We start from the raw sequence: 25653 nt of genomic DNA on the forward strand, positions 1-25653 counted from the left end.
TTAATAGAAATTTTTAGAAATTTATGAGCCAGGAACCATACATAGTAAGGCAGTTGTTACATTATCTGTCAGCATTTTCAATCATCAAACTAGAGCTATTTTAAAGATAAAAACCTAAGAAATCCAAAATTTCTCGTAGGCAGTGTTGAGAATAGGAAGATCTGTACAACTGGATAATCATGACTCAGCTCTCATTATGCTAGACTCCCCCTTTTAACAAATTAAGAGCTTAATCACTGGGATTTTATATTTACCACCCCTGCCAGACTTCATTTATAAATGCTAGAAACACACTTCACACAAAAAAAATTATAATTTAAGATTACTGTATTTCCTTACAAGAGGAACGTTTGAACAAATTTTACAGGTAGTCAATCAACCCTTGTTCAAATTGGGCACACATCAAATCTAGCATTATGGGAGTTTTATTTATTTGGAAGTGAACTTTTAACTATCAATACAAATGCCAAGATACTACACAAAACATCCACAGGAACTTTTTCATCGTTTTTTTTTTTTTTTTGAATTGTTCACAAACATTTCCTACATAATCCAACATACAACAGAGAAATGGTACATCTTTTTCCTTCAGTTTGCATACAATGGAAAAACAAGAATATATATATATTTTACAAAGTTTAACTAATAGACACTAGCAGGCTGACAGTTTGTCTATAGGTGAGAAATTATCTAATAAAAAATAATAAGAATTTATTTAGCATCAGTCACTTCCATAACCAAGTATTATTCTGATTAATAAAACTTGTTGCCATTAGGCTTCTGGCATATATTTAAACCATTACTGAATTTGTAGTATTGCTCCCCACCTCGGTTCTCCTTCACAATTACTAACATAGAAAACTGTTGCAGAGTAGGGGCAAGCATTTGCAAAAACAAACAAAAAATCCCCAGCTTATTATAAGCATGAATGTGTATGACAAAATTTCTTTCCAAGCAATGGACTTTCAAATCATCAAGAAATCACCAGAATGGAATTTGCCAAGATATTATGCCTAAGTCCAAGAAGAGATGCATTTATTTATATCCAACAGAGGAGCTGAAAATCAAACTTAGTGTTTAGTTTGGGGTGGGTTTGGGAATCCAGCCATTTGAAAAATGACTGTCTTAAAAAAAATGACCACCAAAAATAGGTTCACTAAATTTATTTTAAAAATCATAAAACGTTTCTTACAAAAGAGCATTACATTCTGCACACTGCTCTGAATAGATGCCAGGGACATATGGACTATTATTGTTACTTTTCCTCCCTGTCCCACCCCCCAAAATGTTACAGTGACCACAAAGCAAAGTGTTCACAATAATTACATGGGGGGAATATTTTTCCTTTAAACCACCAACAATGAACAAAAATTAAAATTCACTCACTCTGCTGCTGTTTCAAAATTTCAATGTTAGTTTTTGCACGCCCTTCCCCCCCCCACCCTGTTTGTAAGGAACTAAAACATTACATCTGGTGAACAGCAAAGATTTCACTACACCTCAAATGCAGAACACCTATGAAGCAGAGGAATGTTGGCTTTTTAAACAGAAGCAGATAAAAAAAAAAAGATGCAGGACTCCTTCAGTTCTTCACTAGTCTTAGAAAAACTTTCCAGAATACTGCTTCACACTATAAAAAAGAAAAAATATCTTGCATTAGAATCCTTCAACATCTGCATACTGCTTCACACTATAAAAGAAAAGAAAAAAAAGTACGAATTAGAATTTTTGTTCGTAACATCTTAATCAACATTAAGACAATTTCAATGCTAAATTAAAATGATAAACATGTCCATTACAATTAGAAGAATTAAAACATTAGCAATTACAAAATTAGAGCAATGTAAAATTCAAGAAAAATGATTAATAGTAAATCAGACATTAGTAGAGCAGAATTAGGAAAATGAAATTAAAAGTTGTTAATATTTGGTAGAGAAGACAAAGAAATGCCAGTAAGGTGTGAAATGCTGCGTTTTACAGCACCAATCATTTGTCCTGTAGAGGCATGGCCTGTGCCATATGGCAGACTGTGATTTGTTGTCGATTTAGTTATCTAAAAACAACAAAATCACTAGTCTTCCACACAGAACTAGACCAACGTCCACTGAATCTTCTACATTTTCTACAGGCTCTGTATAATTTGTAACAAGTGGTTTTGGCAGCAGTTTTCACCAGAGAAATGAGAAGTTTGCTTGGTTAAGGCTTCTTCCAGCAAGATTAGTATTGAATGTCTTCGTTTTTAGTAAGAAAGCAGAAGAAAATTAAAGCAAAGCTATTAGAATGTTTAGAAGTTAGGTCCCCAAAAGGTTGAGACACCATGGCTTCTAAAAGAAAAATCAATTGAGAAGAAGGCTTTTTCAAGTTTTAGTACGTATAGGCTAGCACAAAGCTAAACTCAAACTGACCTGTTCTGCAGCAAATACTGTGCATTCTGTATCTGGTCCTGTGTTCCTGTAATGGTAATGATCCGATCTTCGGACCCTTCTAAAGGTTCATCAATTTTGATCGAAGCTCCTGACTCATGACGGATTTGTTTAATCCGCTGACCACCTTTGCCAATAATAGATCCAGCCAACTGAAAAGATTTTAAAAACAAGTGTTTATGATATACTTTCAAAGTAACCACATTACCTGTATTTTCAATGAATATCAAGAGTACTAACTTTGCAGTTTATTCTAAGATTACTTAAGGCCCTCTAACCAATCAAGGTTTGAGTTATGTTATTTACACAGCACACATCAACACTTCCTTTAATAAACAAATCAAGGGCTTCAAAACCCTCAGCTTTTAAAAACAGTGCAAGACTCAAGCCGGAGAAACACACCTCACTAAAGTCTGTAAAACACAATTTTAATCCTAAAATACAGTATTTTTATTAAGACCTTTTATTAAAAGTCAGGACACTAAAGAAAAAGACTCATTAAACGTTCCTTGTTAACATTACAAGAATGTAAGAATTCAAAGAATACTCACATCTTTGGGAATAGTTACTTGTGTAGTAATAATAGGTCCACCAAGATCACCATATGAGCCACGACCCCCTGCATAGGAATAATCTGATTTAAATAATGAGCATTAAGTTCATTTAGAAAGCATGAAATAATGTTTTGATTTCACAAAGGAAAAAACTTACCATATCCGGAGCCACCCTAAAAATGGAAAGAAAAAATAAAAAATTACTTTGCCTTCAAAACTACCCTTCAGGTATTTTAATATTCCTAAAATCTTAGTTTAGGAAACTAGAGTCCTCCCATATTCTCCCTAGGTTTTAGAAGACAATCCTTGGGGAAGAAAACACTTCAGGTACATAGCACAAAAACAAACACATTACAGGAGGGAAAAAGACTTACTGGCAAGGAGGTAAACATTTTAAGTTATTATTGACATGAATGCAAACACCCATGATACTCAACCTGTGGTTCATATGCCATCTGCCATTCTGATGGGCTCCATGTATCTATCGCAGAGTCCCAAGTTTCATCAGCACTGAAACCAACCTGTGTCAGAGACAGAACTTGTTAACATAACCTGGACTATATATTTCAGCCATTTTATAAGGTTCATTTCTATTTCACTTCACTCAAATATTTATTAGCACCAATCATACATTGTGGGGAAACAAAAATGGCTCAAAAAAGTCTTAATATTTCAACAAACTGACAACGATTTAACTAGTTATCTACCAAGTCCACTGGTAAAGCAAGCTTTTCAATTAACAATCATCTTCAACAAACTGCCAACTACTTGACTTTAAAACCCTTTACAGGCCCTCACATATACATTCATGATAAATGAAGAGTTCTTACCATGCCGTCATAGCGGTCTCCAGGTCTTCCTCTTCTGTCATAGGCCATTAGGTCTCTGCAAGCACAGTACGTGTTGTAATCTCAGTACATGTCACACACAACAAAAATCTATCTACCCATCAAATGTAGCCGGTTGTTAACTGTGTGGATGTAATAAACTTACCCTCCTCTAGGTGGTGGTGGAGGAGGAAGAGGAAGATTCCGAGCTCTGCTACCACCCCGGCCACCTCGTCCAGGAGGCGGTGGAGGAGGTCCTCGACGAGGGCTCATGTCGTCATAATCTCTTCTAGATGGAGGCATAGGACGCCCACCCCGACCAGGAGGCATTCTATCAAAACCGCCTCTCCCCCGCATGGGAAATCCCACAGGACGTCCACGGCGGTCATCAAACATCATTGTAAAACCACCATAATCGTAGGTTTCATCGTAAAAATTGGGATCGTAAGGCTGTGCACGTCCTTTGATGGGAGACTAAAACAAAAATGTAGCAACGTTAGAGAAAAGAACAAGGAAAGGAGACTTGTTTCATACTAAATGTTAACAAGCCAAACATTTCAAGTCCCTTATTTCTCCGGGGAGGTACTTGGGACAGGAGAAAGCAATCAGGCAAAAGGTTAATAGGAGGAAAGAAAGTATTTAAAAAAAAAAAAAAAAAAAAGCAGTATTTTTGGTGAGTCTGAAAATTTTACTGGCTTGTGGGGGAAGAAGCAGCAGCCTTTTACCCTCAGATCTCAAGGAAGAGAACACAAAACCCCACCCACACATTTCACAATGGGGTCTTTAAAGGAAAAAAAAAAAAATCTCAAGGGCTGAAGGGATCGGTATCCTGGGTAAGCCTCTAACCCATGCTGAAGGACGTCAGTTGGGAAGCTATGCAACGTAGTACTAGTACTATAAAAACTACTTGAAGGACCAAAAATTATTAAAATTCTCACCAATAATCAAATAACCACCATCTCAAAAAACTTTTAAATTAAAATATCCAAAAAACAAGAAAACCCCAACGGGTAAAGGCATAAGACAAAAGCCATTTGTGTAAACATTGTGACACTACTTTAGAATAAAAATTTGTTGCACAGAATTGAATGTAAATGAAGTACCTCCGAAATAAGATCAAGGATGATCTTGATGCACTCTACAACCCTATCAGGTTTTCCTCCAATAAGAACGACTCTGTCAGTGGAATGAGGACAGCATTCCTGGAAAAGCTTGATTGTTGTCTGTGTGTTCTGTAATAAGTATATAGTAAAGGGATGCATTAATTAGAAGACATTTAAAAATACATGAAATACACCAAAAAAAAAAAAAAATCCTAGGTTCAGAGAAATTTACATTCATATTCAGTACCCCCCCCCCCACCTGACCATATAAAAACCCTGTTTAATAGCTCTAGGACCTTGCCAGTGTATAAAAATTTTGGCAAAAAACTCGCCCAAGCATGTCCAGGCTGTTGTATTTTAAAAGCAAACTACATGAACAAAGAAGTGATAAGGAATCTTAGGGAGGGAGGTCAAGTGGGGGAAGGAGAGAAGTCCACTGATCCAACTGTGTATGAACAACTATTCTCTAGTATACAGTAGGAGAAGAAAACAAACAGTGCCTTTACCTCTCGAAGTTCTTTGATTTTAGCACCTTTGACCCCAATAATGCCTCCTGCCAGACTCTGATGAATCAACAGTCTCAACTCGCAGTCAAAGTCGCTTCCTTTATAGTGTTGGTACTGCAGAGGGAGAGTTATAAGATTTTAGTCCCAAATCAAAGAATCCCCAATACACACTTATCTGCTATAAGCATGACAATATACTGTTGCAGTGAGCAACCTGAATTTATAGTTCAATAACTTTACCAGTTATGTGCTTATTATCCTCAATAGCCAGGCCCAAAAAGGACATTCTGCACCACCTTAAAAAACTATTTTATTTTCAGGTCCTGCAACACCATACCCACACTGCAGCCATTTAGCATGTCGCTGTTACCACAAAATTATTATTAACATTCAAATAACACCATAATAAAAATGACTGCAAAGCACTTTGCAAATGTAGTTAATTCCCACTGCAGCATGGAGCAGGGTCAACAGTGAGTTGTAAGACCATTCATTTCTCTTGTTTTTAAGCCTTTTTCTATAGAGACGGGATAAGTACACTATGTTAAAAATAAAATTGATCCTATGGGCCAGGCTCCATACTTCAGTGGGGTTCAATGGCACTATGACATACATTTAAGCATTCCACAGCATCAGATTCGAGCGGGAGCTGGCTGGTTGCAGTGGGTGATGGCAACTGCAGGCCCTGAAAGTAGAAAAATAAGAGTAATAGGTTAAGTGTCTAGTGTGATCAGGCTATTGTCGCATATATTGGTAAAGCTACTACAACATATTTCATATCTATGCCATTAAATTCTTAAGAATCAAAGAGTAACTTTTTTCCTATATATCCAATAAACACATGAATATATAAAATTAAAAAAAATCTAACACAGTCCTTTCCAACACAGTCCCCACAATCAATATTCTACCTTAAAAAACACCTCTTCTAGGACTAGAGCCCATAAAATATATGCTACACCCATATGCAAGACCACAGGTAGTTCATATTTACTCTGGAGTGGCCAGACTACATTTTTTTTTCCAGATTGCATTTTAAAACACACACATGGAGTAGTAACCATGCACATTATGTAGCAGTTTATGTCGCTGCTACAAACTGTCACAGCCACTGTCTCTCCACCTCCCCTATTAAGCCCCAATAAAACATTTTAAATATTCCCCCCTCAATTGCCAAATACATTAAAAAAAAGAGAGCCTACCTCTTCCAAGGTAGGGATGATTTTCTTCAGAATTTCTCCAATTGTTTCAATATCAGCACTGATACTCAATATGCTGTCAAACATCACAAATACCAGATAGTACAAAAAAGGTGGAAAAGAAAAAATGAGTTTTGTGTTCATCATCAGTAGTCATACAAACTTTCACAGAGAAGTAACATACAATTATTTAATCTCCCCATTTAAAGTAGCCTATTTATAGGTTTTTCACATGCATTTTGTTTTATGCCCAATACAGACATGATAACAATATTAGGAGACTTGCAGAGAGACAGAGAGAATGGGCTCTTGGAAGGGCTCAGATTAAGTGGGCAATAAATTGACCAGAACTGAAGCAGAGTTGAATATTTATGTTCCCCGCCACCACTAAGTTAATTAAGGATACCCTCGCTGTTACATTGGTAAAACTGGCACACCTTCTCTTAGGCAAAAGTGGGGGAATATGCAAGTGGTGAACATTATATCTGGAGTAAGGTTATGGATACCAGTTAGAAATTAGATCACTAATGGGCTCTGCAAGAAAACAAATACAAATGCGAGACAAAACAAAGACAACACAAATGAGAAGTGAAGGAAAGTGAACCAGAGTTAGCATTTCATCAGAAAAAATTATGAACAGGCAATGTTGGGAAGCAAGGTGGGCCACAAAGACAGAGCGAGAGACTATTTTGGTAACAATTTGATTTACAATGCAGCAAATATGCAACACTTGAAGCTGTGCTCCTTCCATCGAAATAAAATTAGTGGATCGTTTGGGTGGGCAACTCACGGTAAAAGTTCAGTGACAAAAAGACTTAATGGGGAAAATAAGACAGAAACTTGAAAAACAATACACCGTCTAAAGGGGATACTATTTAATTATATAAAAGGCAGGTAATAAAATACATTTCTCTCTTTCTAATCAGGCAGTGAGGCATAAACTGTTGGGACATACCGCTCGGGGCCACTGCTGTCTGGGACTGAAACACTGGCATTGTACTGCATTGGTCATTGGCGTTCGTGGATGTTGGCATTGGGCATGGGCATTCAATCAGAAGTTGTCAAGTATGGTACCCGTTTGGCAACGAGCACATTTTTGGGCATAGCCAACCAGGGTTTTCACATGGGCGTTCAGGGGCGGATGGGCCAACGTCATGGTGGGCAACGCAGGGGTAAGTCGATCCAGTACATGGGCAACGGAGATATATGGCCAAAAAAACAAGGAGAGGGAAAAGGGGGAAAAGCAATAAATTTTAATTTAATACAAACTATACTCATACTCTCAATTAATGAAACAAGCTTAAGTTGTTCTGAAGACTAACACAATAATGGACTTCTCTAAATCTGACTGTGGCTTAACATTTAAGGACCTTAAATGATGGTACTAGCTATTTTTTTTTTCTTTTTAACAAACGATGTTTCAGTAGCAGGCTGGCTCATGAGGGTAGACACAAAACCTGTCATGACTCAGTTTACTAAAATTCTTGAGGAAATGGGGAAATTGATAACCCAGATAATTATATAGAACATCTGGATTAAGAGGAGAGAGGTTTGTAAAAGACAAAACAAAAATTCCCACACCACCAAAAACCCTATCTCTTAAAAGACCAGTTTGGTTTCCTGGAGGTTTAAAACGCATTCCTAGATCCTAGCAGGCAAGTTTGTAAAATTTAAAACAAATTTTCAAGTTCAGTTTACAGGAGGAACATACAAAGATCTGCGACCAAGAGAGAAATGAAATACTATCAAATAAGTATTCAACACAAAGTTATTATTTGCCTCAACTTTAGCAAAGAAACATTAAGAGTGTGTACACTATGAGAAAAAAATTTAGGAATTTTGGTGTAGCCAAGTCCTATAAATATGCTCGCTTCTGGTGATACCAACATTTAATGTGTCTAATCACAAGAGTCAACCCACTATAAAATATGAAGACTCAAACAAATCATTGGCATTGACAAATGGTTTCCCAATTATAAGATTAAGCGTCTATTCTTTACCCATATTTAAATCATGCAACCTCAACATTAATCTCTTTGTGCTTCATGTGCAAGCTGTTAAACAGATGGACGATTAAAAAATAAAAATTTTGGAGTTTAATCAGCCACCTGCAATGGTTTTTGTAATACTGTAATTGATTCACACACGGTAACTAGTGCAATTAAGGGTTTTTACACTGTCGTTATTTCTAATTAAAATGTTATCTTGAAGTGAATAATTTGGTGTAAAGTTATCAGAAAGGGAAGAGGTTTAATACAGATCCCCCCTCCCCAAACTCAATCTGTGCTTTGTTAAATCAGGAATGGCAAACCTTGAAATCAACTATGTATTCAATTATTACAAATGGCTTGTATCTAGACTATTGAATGATTTCTATGATGCAAATCTTTAAATTCCTACAAACACATAAATTGAAGCTGCTTGTGTAGTTTAAACTCTTTAATACTTACGTCTGTACGGAGAGCCTTAATATTCTTGCCTCCTTTTCCAATCACTGCCCCAGCATTCTGGAGAAGATATAAACACAAGAAATTTACTTTCCCTTATATCAACAGGTCTTCCTATGCTTTTAAAACTGCATCCAAACCCTTCCACCCCCCCAAAAAACAAAAACCCTAACAAAACTCTAACTTCCCCTTTTTTGGTCATAGAGCTGAAAATCTATCTGGGTATCAAAATCAAAATCATGAAGTTAAAAAAAAAAAAAAAAAATCGAGAGTCTATTGAGTTTTGAGGATGAAAACACCAAGACAGCTTTGCAGTATTAAGCATGCCAAAAATACAGAGTGTGAAAATTATGTACTGATTAACTTTATGGTATCATTCCAAAAAAGGTAATTTAAATACACTAGGTACCTTCACATTGTGATGTGATAATGCCCATCAAGTCAACTGCCAGCTAGGATATTTTCCCCACAATGCAATCAAGGTATAATCTTTAATCCATTAATGCTTTAATCATCACCTATACCCTTTCTCCTACTTTTACTCATAGCGTCACTGTATTAAGGGCTTTCATTTTAATTGTCATCCAAATAACACGGTTTACCAATCTGTTTAAAAAGAGCCACACACATCTTTTACATTCCTTAATCTGTAAGGCTCAGGATGCTTCCCAGAGGGCCAAACCAGAACTTATTTTAATTTCTACTTCAGTAAGAACTACTTTAAGATTTTCAAGACTAAAATTTATACCTTGCTCTGAAGCAGAATGCGTAGTTCAACCATCTCATCAGTGTTTCTAGATCTTTTAAAAGCTTGCTCCTCTTCCATATCTTCTGCAGGGCGTTTACCTAGAAATTAACAGTTCAGATGTCAAAGAAAGCACCAGTTATCAACAAGAAAAATCCCCTTTAATCCAATTACATTTCAGTTTTAACCCACAGGACAGAGAAAGCAACTCCGTTGTTTGGAGATTTGTTGCTAACTGAAAAGGCCAAAGCTGCTCAGATTCTAACTTTTAATTATGAATCAAAGCACGTTCCCTTCCAAAAAACTCTAAACACAAAACAATGAAAGGGACAAAATGATTCAAGGGATTAAAAGTTGTAAAACACAAAGAAAAATATTTTTTGTTGTCTTTAAGTTTACCGTCAACAACACAAAAGACAGTTGCATATAGTTCCTAAGTAGAAGAAAACTGACAGGGATGTCACACTAAACCGTTCTAAATAATGAAACAGAATAGAAAACACAAAAATTGCTAAAAATGTGTTCTCACCAAATTCACCATTGGTTTCAGTGTTGGGGAAGGTTTCCTCTGGCTGTTCAGTTTCCATTTTCTTGAATTAAATGGACACACCAATCTGTTGAAAAATAAAGAGGCTAGTACATTTGGTTTATTGGAAAGTAAGCTTTGTGTCTCGCTAAATAAAAGGCAAAGAAATGACTCTGCTTCTAGAACGTACCAGGTATTATATATCCTTGCAGAGCAGAACTGAAGTGTTCTGGGCGGGACCAACTGACACCCTAGTGCTGCAGTAGCCTATAAAAACCAACATAAATCAGTTTTGCTTTTTGGTTGCTCATTACTAAATACTAATGAACAGTGATCTGAATACAAATAAACTAAAGAGCTCTTTCTATAACTTGTTTTAGGGTCTTACACTCTCAAGTGAGTGTAAGCCTTAGGAAAAAAAAGTAACCAAAGGACTCTGATTCTTTTGCAAAAGGGAAACCACGAATTTTTAGCCATTGGACTGAGTCCCACCACGGCAACTAATGGTTTTATACAATAAATACAGAAACGACAAAGACCTGTAATAAGCTCAGAGTCTCAATTTTGTCCCCAAAGGTATAAATTTATAGGTACACAAAATTGATTATACTGGAATTTTAAATTGCTCGTGGGTCCCTTCGCATTGCTGACTTGAAAGGCCATTCTCTGAACTCTCTAAAGTTTACAAGCGAAGGCAAATTCAAGCTATATCCAACAATCAGGTCAAAGTACCGGAAAATTAAATCTTAAAAAAAAAAACCTTATAGGGAGCAGACCCAAACCGCCAGCACTGCTCTATTACTCAAATACAGCTAATGGAACCCCAGAACGCTAATACTGGCCCCATAGAAATAATTGAAGTTAGGTTAAAACTCTCTGCATCGTAACAATTATTTCTTTAATGTCAGCGTGATAGGACCGCAAGTCGCCTTTCACCAGCCCTCACAGGACTAGCAGAAAAGAAATAGTCAAGTGGCTTCCGCCAGACAGCCTAAAGCTAAAACTCGAGGATACGTTTTATGCCTTTCATTCTTTCATAACATTTGTCGATAAGCTTCTGTTTTAACGACTAACTGAAACGCTATCCTTACGGCCCATCCTTCAGCTAAGCGTTGGAGTATGCTGGAAAATTTAGATAAAAACGTTGCCGCGGTTCATCGTTCAAGTCTTTCAGTCACCATTCCTCAGACCGTGAAAACCACTAATTACGGGCGCGACTAGCCGAACGCAAACATGCTCCCCCCCGCCGCCCCGCACGATACCGGGGATCCGCAACGGCCGAGTAACAGGAGTTGAATAAGCCGAAGGCGAGACCAGAAGCGCCGCGCCGCTCCTCACCCGGACCCGACAGGAAATGGCGGCCCGCGTAATGGCGACTACGTGCTACTAGGCGGAGCCGAGCGCGGACCCCCTCCCCCACCCACCACGCGGTCCCGAGATCTCATCCCCCGCACCCTCCCCCCACCGCGGGAGAGACAAAGCAACGGAGGCAGCCTCGACCGTTCCATCTCCCCCGCTCCAGCTCCGAGCCTGGGGCCGGGAGGGCCGAAGTGCGGGGTGCCCACACAAAGAGAGCGGCGGCATTCTCCACCGCCCTCGGGTCCCGCCCGCCGGCCGCCTCTTCCTACACAAGATGCCTGATTCCAAGCCTGCAAAACTACAGATCATCCCACAGGCAGTTGCCTCGCAATTCCTCCCCACAGCCTCTAGCACCACGACGCGGACTGCGGATACACGCTCAGGAAAATGGCGGAGGTGGGGGGGAGGGGAAAGCGGGCAACGTTCCCTTCTGAGAAGCGGCCAACCACCAAGCAGCCCCCAAACGCCTCCCTCAAGCGGCAAACTTGGTCTCCGATCCTCGCCCCCACGCACCGTTCGCCCTGCCCCGTTCCTCACCGCGCGAGGCCGCCGTCCCTGTGCCGCCGCGCCGCCTCAGCCGGTCACAGCTAGACAGAGAACGAGCGCAGGCCCCCGCCGCCTTCCCCCGCCTCCCCGCGCTCTCCTACCCCGCCGCCGAGCCCAATTGGTTGCCCGGGCTTCAGCGGTGGCGCGAGGGCAAAGCGATTGGCTCAAGGCCGCGTCAATCAAGGCGCCGAAGGAGGCGACGCCACGCCTCGCGCCGGCGCCTCCCTTCAGGTTGTGAGGCCGCTAAGGGCCCGAGAAAAGCCGGGCTTGGGAGAAGTCAACGCAATCTTTAGGGAGGCCAAACCCCTGCCTGAATCTATAATACCCTAGCGCCGAAAACCCCAATTACCTATAGGCCGCAAAAAAGCGGGACGTAGGCAAGACGTCGAGGTTGCAGCAGCAGAGAAACAGGGAATAATGGCGTCTGCAGTGCTTTCGCCTGGAGCGCCCTCCTCCTTTCTCGTTCGCGCACTCACTAGAGGCAGAGGAGAGGGAGGGGGGAAAACCTCTCGCGAGAACTGAAGGCTACCTCGTTCACGCGCACAGGGAGGGGGCGGGGAAGGGGCGTTTTCGGGGCCTACGGAGTCTTTTAGATTTGGAGGAGGGGTGTGAGCGCGCGGCAAATCGGGCGGGAAGAGGCAAAAAAGGATTAGGGCGCGCACCGTAGCGGTTCCTGTTCTCACAGTCGCGCGGCCCAGGGACCGCTGTTGCGCGAGAGGAAGGCGGACGCCCAGGTCGGTGCTAGGCCCAGACGAATGCCCCCGTTTCCACAGTCCACACTCGCGTCTCCCTCCCACTCAGCACTCCCGTTCTCGCCCGGGCTGCGGGCTGCCGGGCGGGCTGCGCGGCGGTAGTGCAGCCCGCCCGCCGCCGGCCCCCGCGGCGGAAACCCGCTGTTTGTAACGGGCCGCAGCGCCCGTCCGGAGCGGCCCGGGTCGGGGGCCTGCTGGCGGTTCGCGGCCCGCTGTCGGCTCGGACGGGAACCCAGGAAACGCGTGCCGGTCCGCTTGCCTGCGGCCGGGCGGCCTCGGAGTCCCGGAGAACTGGTCCTCTTTGCTTCCGACTCCCCGCCAGCGCTCCCGGAGATCCCAGGCGTCTTCACAAGCTTTCTGACGAGACCATTCTTTTTTCCCCGCTCTGTTCTTCCTTTCCCCCCATTTTTGTTAAATGGGACCTGTGAGAAAAGTATTCGGTAGTGTCGTCGCTGCAGTTTGTGGAAAATTTGCTGGAAGTATTACATTCTATCCCCTAAAATGAATGCGATTCGCACAATAAGTTGTAGACGTCCGCGTTCTGTTTCTTGCAGCTGTTTAAAGCTCCGACCGAGTGAGTGGCGGTGTTCCGCAGTGATTAAAACCCCCCAAACCTCCTCCTCAAATATGTCACAGATCTGGCGTATTCAAGTTTGCGCTTGCTTTGTGTTCGGTTACTTCTAAGGCCCTTGTGCCGAGCTTTGATGACTGCTTTTGTTAAGGCTCTTAAGGTCATTTCGACTCGGTGCCGACCCTGGGAAATCGCCTGGCCTGGTAGTAGCCAGTCGCCACATCCTCACTCTTCTACTCTCCAGCCTTCACCCACAACCCCAAATAGGCGTCGAAGCATAAAGATGTTGTGATTTACATATAATTTTAACTCCACCGTTTGCAGAATACATATATGTGTATTTTGTCGTGATGAAATGTGCCGTTCCATCTTACTGTAACTTGATTTCCCTCTTGAATAATTTGCAGAATGGATGTAACCAGCACCTTTTTTGGTATGATTGCATTCATCCATGATCTTTCACTCGCCTAATGAGGAAGAAACTCTTGTTGGAGGAGCCGAGGACTTCATGAAGCCTGAACATTTACTGGCTAGGAGGATAGTTAAATACTGTTAAAAGCATAGTGTCTGCGATTGTGGAGTTTATAGAGAAGGTCTCTTTCAGTGGCCATGTAATTTTTTTAAACGCCTTCCTCCATGATGAATGTATCTTCACGAAGAGCCTTGTTGGGAGGGTAAAACTTAGTTCACATTTTGGTTTTATATTATATGGTTCAGATCTTTATTAAATATTCAACCATGAATTGATGCATGTATGTAGGGGTTGAGAACACTTGTTTATAATTCTAGAGATTTCATCTGCCAGTCAGAATTCGCAGTATTTAATTGACTGCCTTAAAACCTGGGACATTTCACTAACACTTAAAGGGACATATAGGGGTACTGTACTAACGATACTTTCTTTCAAGCTAGTATTTCTGGTGTAATTATCAGTTTCTACCCTGATAACATGAAGAGTGGTGAGCAGGAATGCAAATTAAACAGCCCTATCTAAGAACTTCCTTCTCCCAGTTTCACTGTCTTCTGACTGGACCTTAACTGTTGAAAGCTGTTACTTACCTTTCCTAGATAGTATTGCCCGAAAGGAGTTTTTTTCTTCTTTTTCCATGTGTTTCCTCTTTATCTGTTTTAACTATTAGTTTGCTCTTGAACAGGAAAGTCTCTTTCCACCAGTTTTTCATCCTCTATTGTTTTCAACCAAACTACTGTGTTGTACTTTTGCTCATTCAAGGACTTTAGCAAGTCTTTGCCAAAGTACCCATCAAGTTGGATACATCACTGGCTCCTATCTTGTATAATTTTATGGTCATTTTGAACTCCCAGTGAATTCAGAGCTAGTATTACTTAGCCTTGGGGTTTACTTTAGATGAACTCATATAATTCAGATTGTACACTAGCCAGCTGGATGATTATTTAAAATATAAGTACTATTTCCTAAGGTTCCCAACTATGTGCCCTACCTTGTGCTGGCAGTTTAAAGCTTACTACAGTCCTGCGAGTAAGTTGTGGTTATCTGTTTTATGGATAAGAAAACTTAAGACTGAGAAGTTAAGGAATATGTCTGAGGTCACATAGCAGAGGTGGAATTCTCTTTTCCTATTCTCTTTTCCTTACAGTAGGTTATGGAAGATCCACGAACAGCTCCACTGATAACCTCTTCTGATTTCAGTCATTAAATATAGTTTCCCCCCTAATTTTCAGAGAATATCTTCTCAGAATTTTAAAGTTACCCTTAATGAGTTTTAAGACACTTTTATTTTTTAGATGAAGCTAGTGTAAACATGGAGTAGTTATGATTTCAACATTTGTTAGTGCTTGTAAGTCTCAGCTGTTGGTTAAATGCCACATGTGTCCAAAATGATGGTACTTCTGCCGTTTGTTATATTTTTTTGAAAAAGGGGAATAGGTGAGGCTGACTGAAAATTAACTTATACATCAAAGATGCCTAAGTCTTTGTGATGTACGATAGGATTTTCCTACTCTGTTCTTTCCTGGTCAGTTCCTGCAGTCAAGAACTTGAATGTAGATTATTGTGTTTAGTCAAGTTCAGAGAGTATAAAGTCAGCTTTTTAGAAAACATTTTTTCATGATTATAAAATTAACAGGGATTAAGATATATATACATATATGTATGTATATATATATAGTTTTATACCTGGCCTTTTTCTTAATAAAATATGAACATATTTTCATGTTATTAAACAGACCTGTAGAAATTTTTTTAAAGACTATAACCTATTTCATGGATCCAGTGTAGTGTATTTAATCCCTGCTTCTCCCCCCCCCATTGTTGAACATTTAGATTATTTCTGTTTTTTTTCCAACCTATACAAATACAATGAATGATAAACACTCTAGCACTTAAGTCTGTCCTTTCTGATTGCTTTCTTAAGATTCATTTTGGAGAGAAAAAGAAGTGATCATATGGTATGCACATTCTTAATGTACAATTTAAGAAACATACCTTTCCATGTTTTTCTTTTCTTGGACAGTGATGTTCATGAGGATCACGGGCTGTTCTTTTGTGTCTGAGTGGTTGGAAAATTGTGCTCCCTAGCTCACACCTCCCCTCTAAGTTGTTTCTACCTGCAGTGACTGTGATTACTCAATTTCTCCAGAAAGAGAGGAAGGAAAACCTTAAGAATTCTCTAAAGAAGTAGATGCAAGTAATACAATTTATTAAATTATGAAGAGGCTCAGTTATTGAAACCCAGTGTAAACTTCATCATGTAGATTCCACATGATAACACTTTTTCCATTTAATTAAATTTTTAAATAAAAATTTCTTTCTAACATGTAGGAAAAAATCCTATTATATATAGAATCCTCTTATTACAATTATGATAATATGCAGTTGGGGGGGGAACTACATCCATGTTTCTGATTAGTATACCCTATACTTACTTTGCTTTTAAATGAATTCTGTGTAACAAATGTTTATTTAGCAGTCAGTTTTTCCCCAAAGTTCTTGACTTTTTGGTAAAATATTGGAATTTAGCTATGTTTGAATGCTTGCACAGGGTTAAGTATCTCATCACATTTACTTGCGTTTTATATATGTCTTGGTTATCTTTTAGGGTTTTAATCAGAATTTTTTTCTTTGCCTAGTATGGTAATATTATTATAAAATTATAGTATGTCAATTAGCTTGAGAAGTGGAGATTTAAATCCTAGAGGATAGTACTTGGAGAGAATTATTAATTAGGACTGTCACACGTTAATAGAACAATTTAGTTGTGGTTCACTGAGCTGTGTTTCTCAGAATTTGTCCCAACTGTCATTTAAAAGGAGTTTGTCGCTTGCCATGTTCAACAACACTAACAAGGAGGTACATGTTTGAAATAAGGAAAAAAATGAAAAAAATAAATGGATACATAAGACTTAAAATACCAGTTTGTAATTTTAAAAATTTTGAAATTGTTTTATGTGGTATTTTAGTAGTTATAGCAAAGGAAAAGTATTACTTAACCATGGCACTGTTGTTTTAAAGCTGTCATAAAGATAGATGCAGTGGGTGATGTTAAGTTTTTCTTTCACTTGACTTTGTACGTGAAATAATTTATAATGCACTAGAGGAACTTATTACTTAAATGCGATCTGAAAAAAGTCTGTTCATTATAACAGCAGTACAGTGCTCTTATAGAATGACTTTTTTATGTGTTTTATTTGTAAGTGTGATTTTGTATATAAATGAGGGACTGGCTATACTTTCCCTTTTCACATAAATCAACAGGGTCTAGCAAAAGGCATAAGAATGGAAATTAGAAGAACTTATGTTCTAGTTCTGGGCCTGCTTTGATACATGATCTTAATATGTCTTAATCTTCAAGCTTCAGTTTTATTCACTTAAGTAGATGACAGAACTTACTCTATCATGTTATTTTGAGGTTTAGGTAATACTACAGATGTAAAAGTATTTTGAAAAAAGCTAAACCTCTTACAGATAGGTTTTAACTTTTATTTTCAGCAAACCTTTATCTTTATCTCTGTTTATATAGTTGTACCTACTGGGATCCAGGATTGATGTCTCTGAAATTCATCCTTGTTCATTTCATTTCCTGTCCAGCCTTGACCTTTTCAATTCACAGCCAGGCCATCTTTCTTCCTTTCCCATTTTTTCCTTCCTTCTCCTAGAAGTAGCCATAAAATTATCTCCTGTTATTTAACAGGTTCAGCTAGAACGTGCCATTTGTGTTATATGGCTGCATATACTGTAATAATTTTAGGGATGTATACTGTACCCAGAGTGATTTATAGTACAAAACATTCTGCAAACAACTTAATTGTAATTGTGGCATTTATGCTTGATAATTCACTTAATTTATAACTCAACTGAAAGTACTCTTTGTCCTGATTTCCGTTTACTTAATGACTATCATTATATTAATACAACACCTTTGCAAATTATACTAGGCCCATCTGCCAGTGCTGTCGTGTTTAAATTTTAGTGGAGGAAATAGGTAACTTACTGAATGAGCATACCTAAGACCCATGGATCTGGCTTAATTTTTGAGGTTAAAAAATATGACAACAGATGCAATCAAATGGCACTTTGGAATCAGGTTATGTAAGTACAGTTGACTCCTGAACAGAGCTGGGATTAGGGATGCTGACCCCCACCTAGTTGAAAATCTGCTTGTAACTTTTGACTCCCCTATAATTAGCTACCATTAACTTACTGCTGACCACAAGCTTTGCCAATAACAGAAGTAGTCAGTTAGCACATATTTTGTGTACTGTATATACTGTATTTTTACAGTAAAGGAAGCTGGAGAAAATATTAAGAAAGTTTAAGAGAAAATACATTTACAGTTCTATAATTATTGGAAGAAATCTGCATAAAAATGGGCCTGCGTAGTTGGAACCTGTATTCAAGGGTCAGGTGTACAGATCTCTCTGTCTTGAAGATGTCCCTAAGCTATGGCTTCATGAAATCATGCTTGATTTTAACATGCCTTTATTTTAATTAATTTTATATTCGATGTTATTTTGTTTTAGGTCTGTCTTTTAAGCATACAACTGGATTTGGCTTATTCATTTTGAGAGTATCTTTTAACAGGTGAGTTCATCTATATTCGTTACGATTGCTGGTATATTTAGACATGTTTCTACCATTTTATTGTCTCTATTTATGGTGGTTGGCTGTTTGTGCCTTCTGTTAGTTTTCTTTGTTTTCCTCAGCTTGTTTGAAAGTTATATTTCTAGTTTTTTGGTATTTACCTTCAGTTTTTCTTATTGAAGTAAGTTAAAAAAATTTTTTTTAATGTTTATTCTTAGAGAAAGAGAACACGAGTGGGGGAGGGGCAGAGAGAGAGAGAGAGAGGGAGAGAGAGAGACAGACAGACAGACAGACAGAGACACGCACAGAATCTGAAGCAGGTTTCAGGCTCCGAGCTGTCAGCACAGAGCCCAATATGGGGTTCAAACTTACGGAACTGCAAGATCATGACCTGAGCTGAAGTCAGACGCTTAACCGACTGAGCCACCCAGGCACCCTGAGATAATTTACATACAGTAACATTTATGTTTTTCTTGGTGTGTATCTCTGTGTGTTTTAACAAACATAGGCATATCATCATCACTACCAAGATCATGATATAGAACAGCTTCATCACCGCCCACATTTCTTTATGCCCTTGTAGTCAGTCTTGGGCAACCATTGAACTGTTTTTTATTGCTAGTGTTGCTTTTTCCAGAATGCCATATAAATGGAATTGTACAGTCTTTGTCTGGCTTCTTTCACTTCACATACTGCATTTGACATTTGTCCTAGTCTGTTCAGGCTGCTCTAACAAAAATACCATAAACTGGGTGGCTTGGAAACAACAGAAATTTACTTCTGTGGAGGCTGGGAAGTAAGTCCAAGATCAAGGTGTCAGCAGTTTTGGTGTCTGGTGAGGACGCACTTCTGTGTTCATGGACAGCCATCTTTTCGCTGTAACTTCCCATGGTGAAAGGGGCAAGGTAGCTCTGTGGTGGTGATAGGGTGGGGAGCTCTTATAAAAGCCATAATCTCTTTCATGAGTGTTCTACCCTATGACCTAAACGCATCTCAAAGGCCCTATGCCTAATACCTTCACATTGGGCATTAGAGTTTCAGCATATGAGTTTTGGTGGGGACACAGTCTATAAATAGCAACATTTGTCCATGATAGTGCATCTATTAGTAGCTTATTCATTTTTATTACTGAATAGTATTCCATTGCAATGATGTACCATAATTTATTGATCCATTCACCAGTTGAAGGACATGTGGGTTTTAAAGCTACTATGCAGTCACACATGCTACTGTTGGGCCATGAGGCCATAAAGCTACTGTGAACATTCACATAGAGATTTTTAATTAATGTAAGTTTTCATTGCTCTTGAGTAGATACCTAATAATGTGATTGTTGGGTTATATGGTAAGTGTGTGTTTTTGTAAGAAATTGCTTATCTGTTTCCCAAAGTGGCTGTGCTATTTTGTATTCCCACTGGCAATGTATGGAAATTTCTAATTTTTGGTATGCTCAGTTATTTTTTACTTTAGCATTGCTAATAGATGTGTAGTATCAGCTGTGATTTTACTTTTCCATTTCCCTAATGTCTAATAATATTGAGCATCTTTTAATGGGTTTATTTGCTATCTGCATATTTTCTTTGGTGAAGTGTCTATTCAGATGTTTTATTCATGTTTGTTTTCTTTTTCTTTTTTTTAATGTTTAATTTTGAGAGAGAGAGAGTGCATGAGTGCATACGCATGAGCAGGGGAGGGACAGAGAGAGTGGGGGACAGAGTTTCTGAAGTGGGCTCTGTGCTGACTCAGCAGAGAGCCTGCTGCAGGGCTCGAACTAACAAACCATGAGATCATGACCTGAGCCAAAGTTGGAAATGTAACTGACTGAGCCACCCAGATGCCCCAAATAAGTTTGTTTTCTTACTAAATTTTAAGTATAAGTTCTTCTGTATTCTGGGTACAACTCTTTTGTCAGTTATTTCTCTCAGTCTGTGGTTTGTCGCATGTGTGTGGCTTTATATTCTTTTTATTTTTTATTTTTTAAAATTTACATCCAAATTAGTTAGCATATAGTGCAACAATGATTTCAGGAGTAGATTCCTTAATGCCTCTTCCCCATTTAGCCCATAACCCCCTCCCACAGCCCTTCCAGTAACCCTCAATTTGTTCTCCATATTTATGAGTCTCTTCTGTTTTGTCCCCCTCCCTGTTTTTATATTATTTTTGTTTCTCTTCCTTTTTGTTCAACTGTTTTGTCTCTTAAAGTCCTCATATGAGTGAATTCATATGATTTTTGTCTTTTTCTGACTGATTACTTTCACTTAGCATACTACCCTCCAGTTCCATCCACGTAGTTGCAAATGGCAAGATTTCATTCTTTTTGATCGCAGAGTAATACTCTATCGTATATATATATATATATATATCACCATATCTTCTTTATCCGTTCATCCATCGATGGACATTTGGGCTCTTTCCATACTTCGGCTATTGTTGATAGTGTTGCTATAAACATGGGGGTGCATGTGTCCCTTCGAAACAGCACACCTGTATCCCTGTGGATAAATGCCTAGTGCAATTGCTGGGTTGTAGGGTAGTTCTATTTTTAGTTTTCTGAGGAACCTCCATACTGTTTTCCAGAGTGGCTGCACCAGCTTGCATTCCCACCAGCAATGCAAAAGAGATCCTCTTTCTCCGCATCCTCGCCAACATCTGTTGTTGCCTGAGTTGTTAATGTTAGCCATTCTGACAGGTGTAAGGTGGTATCTCATTGTAGTTTTGATTTGTATTTTCCTGATGATGAGTGATGTTGAGCATTTTTTCATGTGTTGGTTGGCCATCTGGATGTCTTTGGAGAAGTGTCTATTCATGTCTTTTGCCCATTTCTTCACTGGATTATTTGTTTTTTGGGTGTTGAGTTTGATAACGCTTTTTATTCCTTTTTTTATTAAAAAATTTTTTTTAAAATGTTTTTATTTATTTTTGAAGGAGAGAGAGAGAGACAGAGCATGAGTGGGGGAGGACTAGGGAGAGAGGGAGACACAGAATCCAAAGCAGGCTCCAGGCTCTGAGCTGTCAGCACAGAGCCCAATGTGGGGCTTGAACTCATGAACCATGAGATCATGACCTGAGCTGAAGTCAGATGCTCAATCGGCTGAGCCACCCAGGTACCCCGATAAGGCTTTATATTCCTTACAGTGTTTTTCACAGAGCAGAATTTTAAAATTTTGATAAAGCCCAATTCATTAATTTCTTTTACGAATTATAGTTTTGTTGTCCCCAAGAAAACTTTTTTAAAAGTTTACTTATTTACTCTAAGAAAGAGAGCACAAGTGGGGAAGGGGCAGAAAGAGAGGTAAAGAGAGAGAATCCCAAGCAGGCTCTGCACTGACACTGCAAAGCCCAATGCGGGGCTTGAACTCACAAGTCATGAGATCATGACCTGTGCAGAAGACACTTGCTTAACTGACTGAGCCACCCAGCCACCCCTCCCTAAGAAAACTTCTAAGAAACCAAGGTCACAAAGATTTTGTCTTAACTTTTCTCATAGCTTTTCTATAGTTTTAGTTTTCATATTTAGGTCAATGATTCATTTAGAGTTAATTTTTATATATAGTGTGAGGTATTGGTTGAGGTTCATATTTTTGCATATGAATTGTCCAGTTGTTTCATCACCAGTTGTTCAAAAGACTATCCTGTTTCCATCGAATTGTCACTGCAACTTTGTAGAAAACCAATTGACCATATTATGTGTGGGTCTATATCTAGACTGTCTTGTCTTTCCATTAATTTTCTGTGTTAATACTTTTGCGAATACCTTCCTGTCTTGATTATGAAGTTTTATACCGAGTCTTGAGATCAGATAGTGTGAGTCCTTCAACTTCGTTTTTTGTTTTCAAAATTATCTTGACTATTCCAGTTCCTTTGCCTTTCCTTAGGAATTTTAGACTTAGCTTGTCATTTTTTACAAAAAACAGATGTTGGGATTTTGAATGGAATTGCACTGAATCAATCTCTGGATCAGTTGGGGAGAACTGAAACCTTAAGATAGAGTCTTCAACACAGCTGGTCTCTTCATTTGTTTTGGTCGTCTTTGATTTCTTTCATCAGTAATTTGTAGTTTTCAGGGTAAATATCCTACATGTATTTTTGTTAGATTCATTTTTTTCCATATGACACATTGCAGCTTTGATGCATTTATGAACACTAGACAGCACTTCAAGCACTATGCTGGGGACCATTTTAAACAGTGAAATCGTCAACAAAAAGCACAAAAGTGTGAAAAATGGAGCAGGAAAAAGATGTATCTTGCTAACTCATTTATTAGGCGATGTAGCTATTTTGTAGATTCTTTGGTGCTTTCTTGATAAATATTCATATTATCTTTATTTTAGGAGTAATTTTCTTTTTTTCCTCTTCCTTCTTGATTTCCCTCTCTTTTTCTTATTGTGGAAAACACCTACCCTCTAAGCAATTAAAAAAATTTTTAACATTTATTTTTGAGAGAGAGAGAGTGGGGGGAGGGGCGGAGAGAGAGGGAGACACAGAATCCAAAGCAGGCTCCAGGTCCGAGCTGTCAGCACAGAGCCTGACGTGGGGCTCGAACTCATGAACTGTGAGATCATGACTTGAGCCAAAGTTGGGCGCTTAACTGACTGAGCCACCCAGGCACCCCATCCTCTAAGCAATTTTTATTTTAACAATTATGATATTGTTAACTATATACACGTTGTTGTACAACAGATCTCTGTAACTTTTTCATCTTGCATGAATGAGATCCCATATCCATTTTTCCTTCCCCTGTCTCTGGCAGCCACAGTTCTACTTTCTATTTTTATGAGTTTGATTACGTTAGATACTTCATGTAAGTGGAGTCTTGCAGTATTTGTCCCTTGTGATTAGATTATTTCACTTAGCATAATTCCCTTAAGGTTAATGTATGTTATTCAATATGACATGATTTTCTTCCTTTTTCTTAAAGGCTAGATAATATTCCTTCTTATCTATATACCATGTTTTCTTTACCCATTCATCCGTTGTTGAACAATTAGATTGCTTCTATACCTTGTCAGTTGTGAATAATGCCACGGTGAATGTGAGTATGCAAATATCTATTTAAGATTATTTTTGATTCTTTTGGATATATACCTGGAAGCGGGATTGCTGGACATATGGTAGTTCTATTTTTCATTTTTTGAGGTACCTCCATACTGTTTTCCATAGCTGCTATGCCATTTTTCAATCCCACCAATAGTGGGTAAGTGTTCCAATTTGTCCACATCTTCACCAACGCTTGTTATTTTCTGTGGTTTTATTTTGGCTAGTTGCCATTCTGAGGTGTGTGATGTGATATCTCATTGCAGTTTTGATTTGCATTTCCCTTCTGATGATGGTGTGCATCTTTTTATATGCTTGTTGGCCATTTGTGTATCTTTGGGAAAATGTGTTTTTTGCCCATTTAAATTTTTTTTTGTTATTGTTATTGGCTTCTTTATATATTCTGGGTATTAACCCCTTATCAGATAATGGTTTCCAAATGTTTCTCCTATTCTGTAGCTTGCTTTTTTATTCTGTTGTTTCTCTTGCTACACAGGTTTTGAGTTTGATGTAGTCCTATTTGTCTGTTTTTGATTTTACTTGTTCTTTTAGTGATATATCCAAGAAATCATTGCCTGTTTCAGTGTCTTGAAGTTTTTCCTCCAATATTTTCTCTAATAGTTTTATAATTTTACGTCTTATGTTTAGATCTCCATTTTACCTCTGTGCTGACAGTTCAGAGCCTGGAGCCTGCTGTGAATTGTGTTTTGCTGTCTGTCTGCCCCTCCCCTATTCATACTCTGTCTCTTTCAAAAATAAACATTAGATCTCCATTTTAATTTTTGACTATGGTATAAGGGTCCATTTTTGTTCTTTTGCATGTGTATATTCAGTTTTTCCAGCACCATTTACTGAGGACCTTATCCTTTGTTGTGTAATCTTGGCACCCTTGTTGAAGATTATTTGACTGTATTTATGAGAGTTTATTTCTGGCTTCTGTATTCTGTTCTATTGGTCTGTATGTCTTTCTGCATGCTATTTTTTTTTTTTTCTGTTTCAACTTATAAACCTTTTATTTCTTTATTGCACTCACATGGGCCTCCTGTAAATGTTAAAATGTTGAGAGTAGACATCTGCGTGTGTGTATTGTTGTTTAGTTTTTATTTCATAAAATTTACATTTATTTCATAAAATTTACATTTCACAAATTTACATGTCATACTTGCACAGAGGCCCCTGCTAATATTCTGTATCATTCCAATTTTATTATATGTGCTGAAGTGAGTTCGATGTCTACCTTCTTCTTCTTCTTTTTTTAATGTTTATTTATTTATTTTGAGAGAGAATGTGCAAGCAGGGTCAGAGAGAGAGGGATAAAGAGAATCCCAAGCAGGCTCTGTGCTGTTAACACAGAGCCTGGTGTAGGGCTTGATCCTATGAACCGTGAGATTGTGACCTGAGCTGGAATCAAGAGTCGGACACTTAACTGACTGAGCCACCCAGGTGCCCCCATCTGCTTTATTCTTGATCTCAGGGGGACAGTATTTTGTCTTTCATACCATTAGTTTTTTTTCTGTTTTGAGTATAGTTGACACACAATATTACATTAGTTTCAGGTGTACAACACCTCTCTCTGCCCCTCTTCTGCTTATGCTTGCTCGCTCTCTCAAAATAAATAAATAAATAAACTTTTTAAAAAAATTAAAAAAATCTGTATAGCTAAGTTAAAATTTTTGTCAGGTTAGTATTTAGAGGGTCTGTTATGAACACATACGTTATTTGTAACTAAGCTTAGTAGTATAGTAGTACTGCTTTATCTTTCCAGTACATTTTCTTTTCTCTTGAATGGCCTTGTTTTGTTTTCTCTATATTTTTATCAGTTTAACCCCTAACTCCTACAGTTACTTTTATCTCTCCCCTATATTGAGATATACTGATGCTCTAAGAGAAGTGTAAAGCAAGAAAAAGACGTGAGATCCTGGAAATAGTGGTCTTACAGGATTTATCTTCTTGAAAAATAATTTCTCTTTGGACCTTCTGGGCTGTTTGCCTTTACATCGCG

The 25653-nt window shown here is 38.6% G+C and overlaps 2 protein-coding genes and 1 non-coding gene across 12 annotated transcripts in view; 1 reads left to right on the forward strand and 2 right to left on the reverse strand.

Moving 5' to 3' along the window:
* Positions 1–409: 409 nt before the first annotated feature.
* On the reverse strand, positions 410–12724 carry HNRNPK (heterogeneous nuclear ribonucleoprotein K). 9 transcript variants are annotated; one of them, XM_043565372.1, is made up of 17 exons: positions 12585–12723; positions 10521–10597; positions 10334–10418; positions 9808–9905; positions 9063–9119; positions 7568–7611; positions 6616–6688; positions 6027–6098; positions 5414–5527; positions 4908–5036; positions 3971–4278; positions 3808–3862; positions 3415–3498; positions 3135–3150; positions 2975–3057; positions 2406–2575; positions 410–1630 (listed from the first exon to the last, which is right to left on the reverse strand). In XM_043565372.1, the coding sequence occupies exons 3-17, from the start codon at positions 10389–10391 to the stop codon at positions 1600–1602; spliced, it is 1392 nt and encodes a 463-aa protein (XP_043421307.1). In that variant the 5' UTR covers positions 10392–10418; positions 10521–10597; positions 12585–12723; the 3' UTR covers positions 410–1599. The 9 variants fall into 9 exon arrangements, with proteins under 9 accessions (XP_043421307.1, XP_043421300.1, XP_043421303.1 ...); XM_043565365.1 differs by having other exon boundaries at positions 410–1690; XM_043565368.1 differs by lacking the exon at positions 12585–12723 and adding an exon at positions 12203–12328 and having other exon boundaries at positions 410–1690.
* Positions 12725–12783: 59 nt separating this feature from the next.
* RMI1 (RecQ mediated genome instability 1) overlaps positions 12784–25653 on the forward strand; it is a 29575-nt gene continuing 16705 nt past the window's right edge. The window contains exons 1-2 of one of the 2 annotated variants that reach the window (XM_043565364.1): positions 12784–12969; positions 18557–18617. The gene's annotated coding sequence lies outside the window, so the exon portion shown is untranslated. The remainder of the gene's footprint in view (positions 12970–18556; positions 18618–25653) is intronic. The other variant, XR_006294910.1, reaches the window with a different exon arrangement.
* Positions 24777–24879, reverse strand: LOC122475493. The gene has a single exon (XR_006295191.1). It is a non-coding gene; the product is annotated as a U6 spliceosomal RNA (small nuclear RNA).

This window comes from Prionailurus bengalensis, chromosome D4 (genome assembly GCF_016509475.1).
Source record: "Prionailurus bengalensis isolate Pbe53 chromosome D4, Fcat_Pben_1.1_paternal_pri, whole genome shotgun sequence".
NCBI lineage: Eukaryota > Metazoa > Chordata > Mammalia > Carnivora > Felidae > Prionailurus > Prionailurus bengalensis.

What these genes read in the sequence shown, in the direction of transcription:
- HNRNPK (XM_043565369.1), bottom strand. Translation starts at nt 10,391, where the DNA reads ATGGAAACTGAACAGCCAGAGGAAACCTTCCCCAACACTGAAACCAAT. An exon ending in GACAGCAGTGGCCCCGAGCG is followed by an intron (nt 6,689 to 7,567) that starts GTATGTCCCAAC and finishes GATGTTTGACAG; the next exon opens with CATATTGAGTATCAGTGCTG. An exon ending in AAGTAACTATTCCCAAAGAT is followed by an intron (nt 2,576 to 2,974) that starts GTGAGTATTCTT and finishes AAATCTTTTCAG; the next exon opens with TTGGCTGGATCTATTATTGG.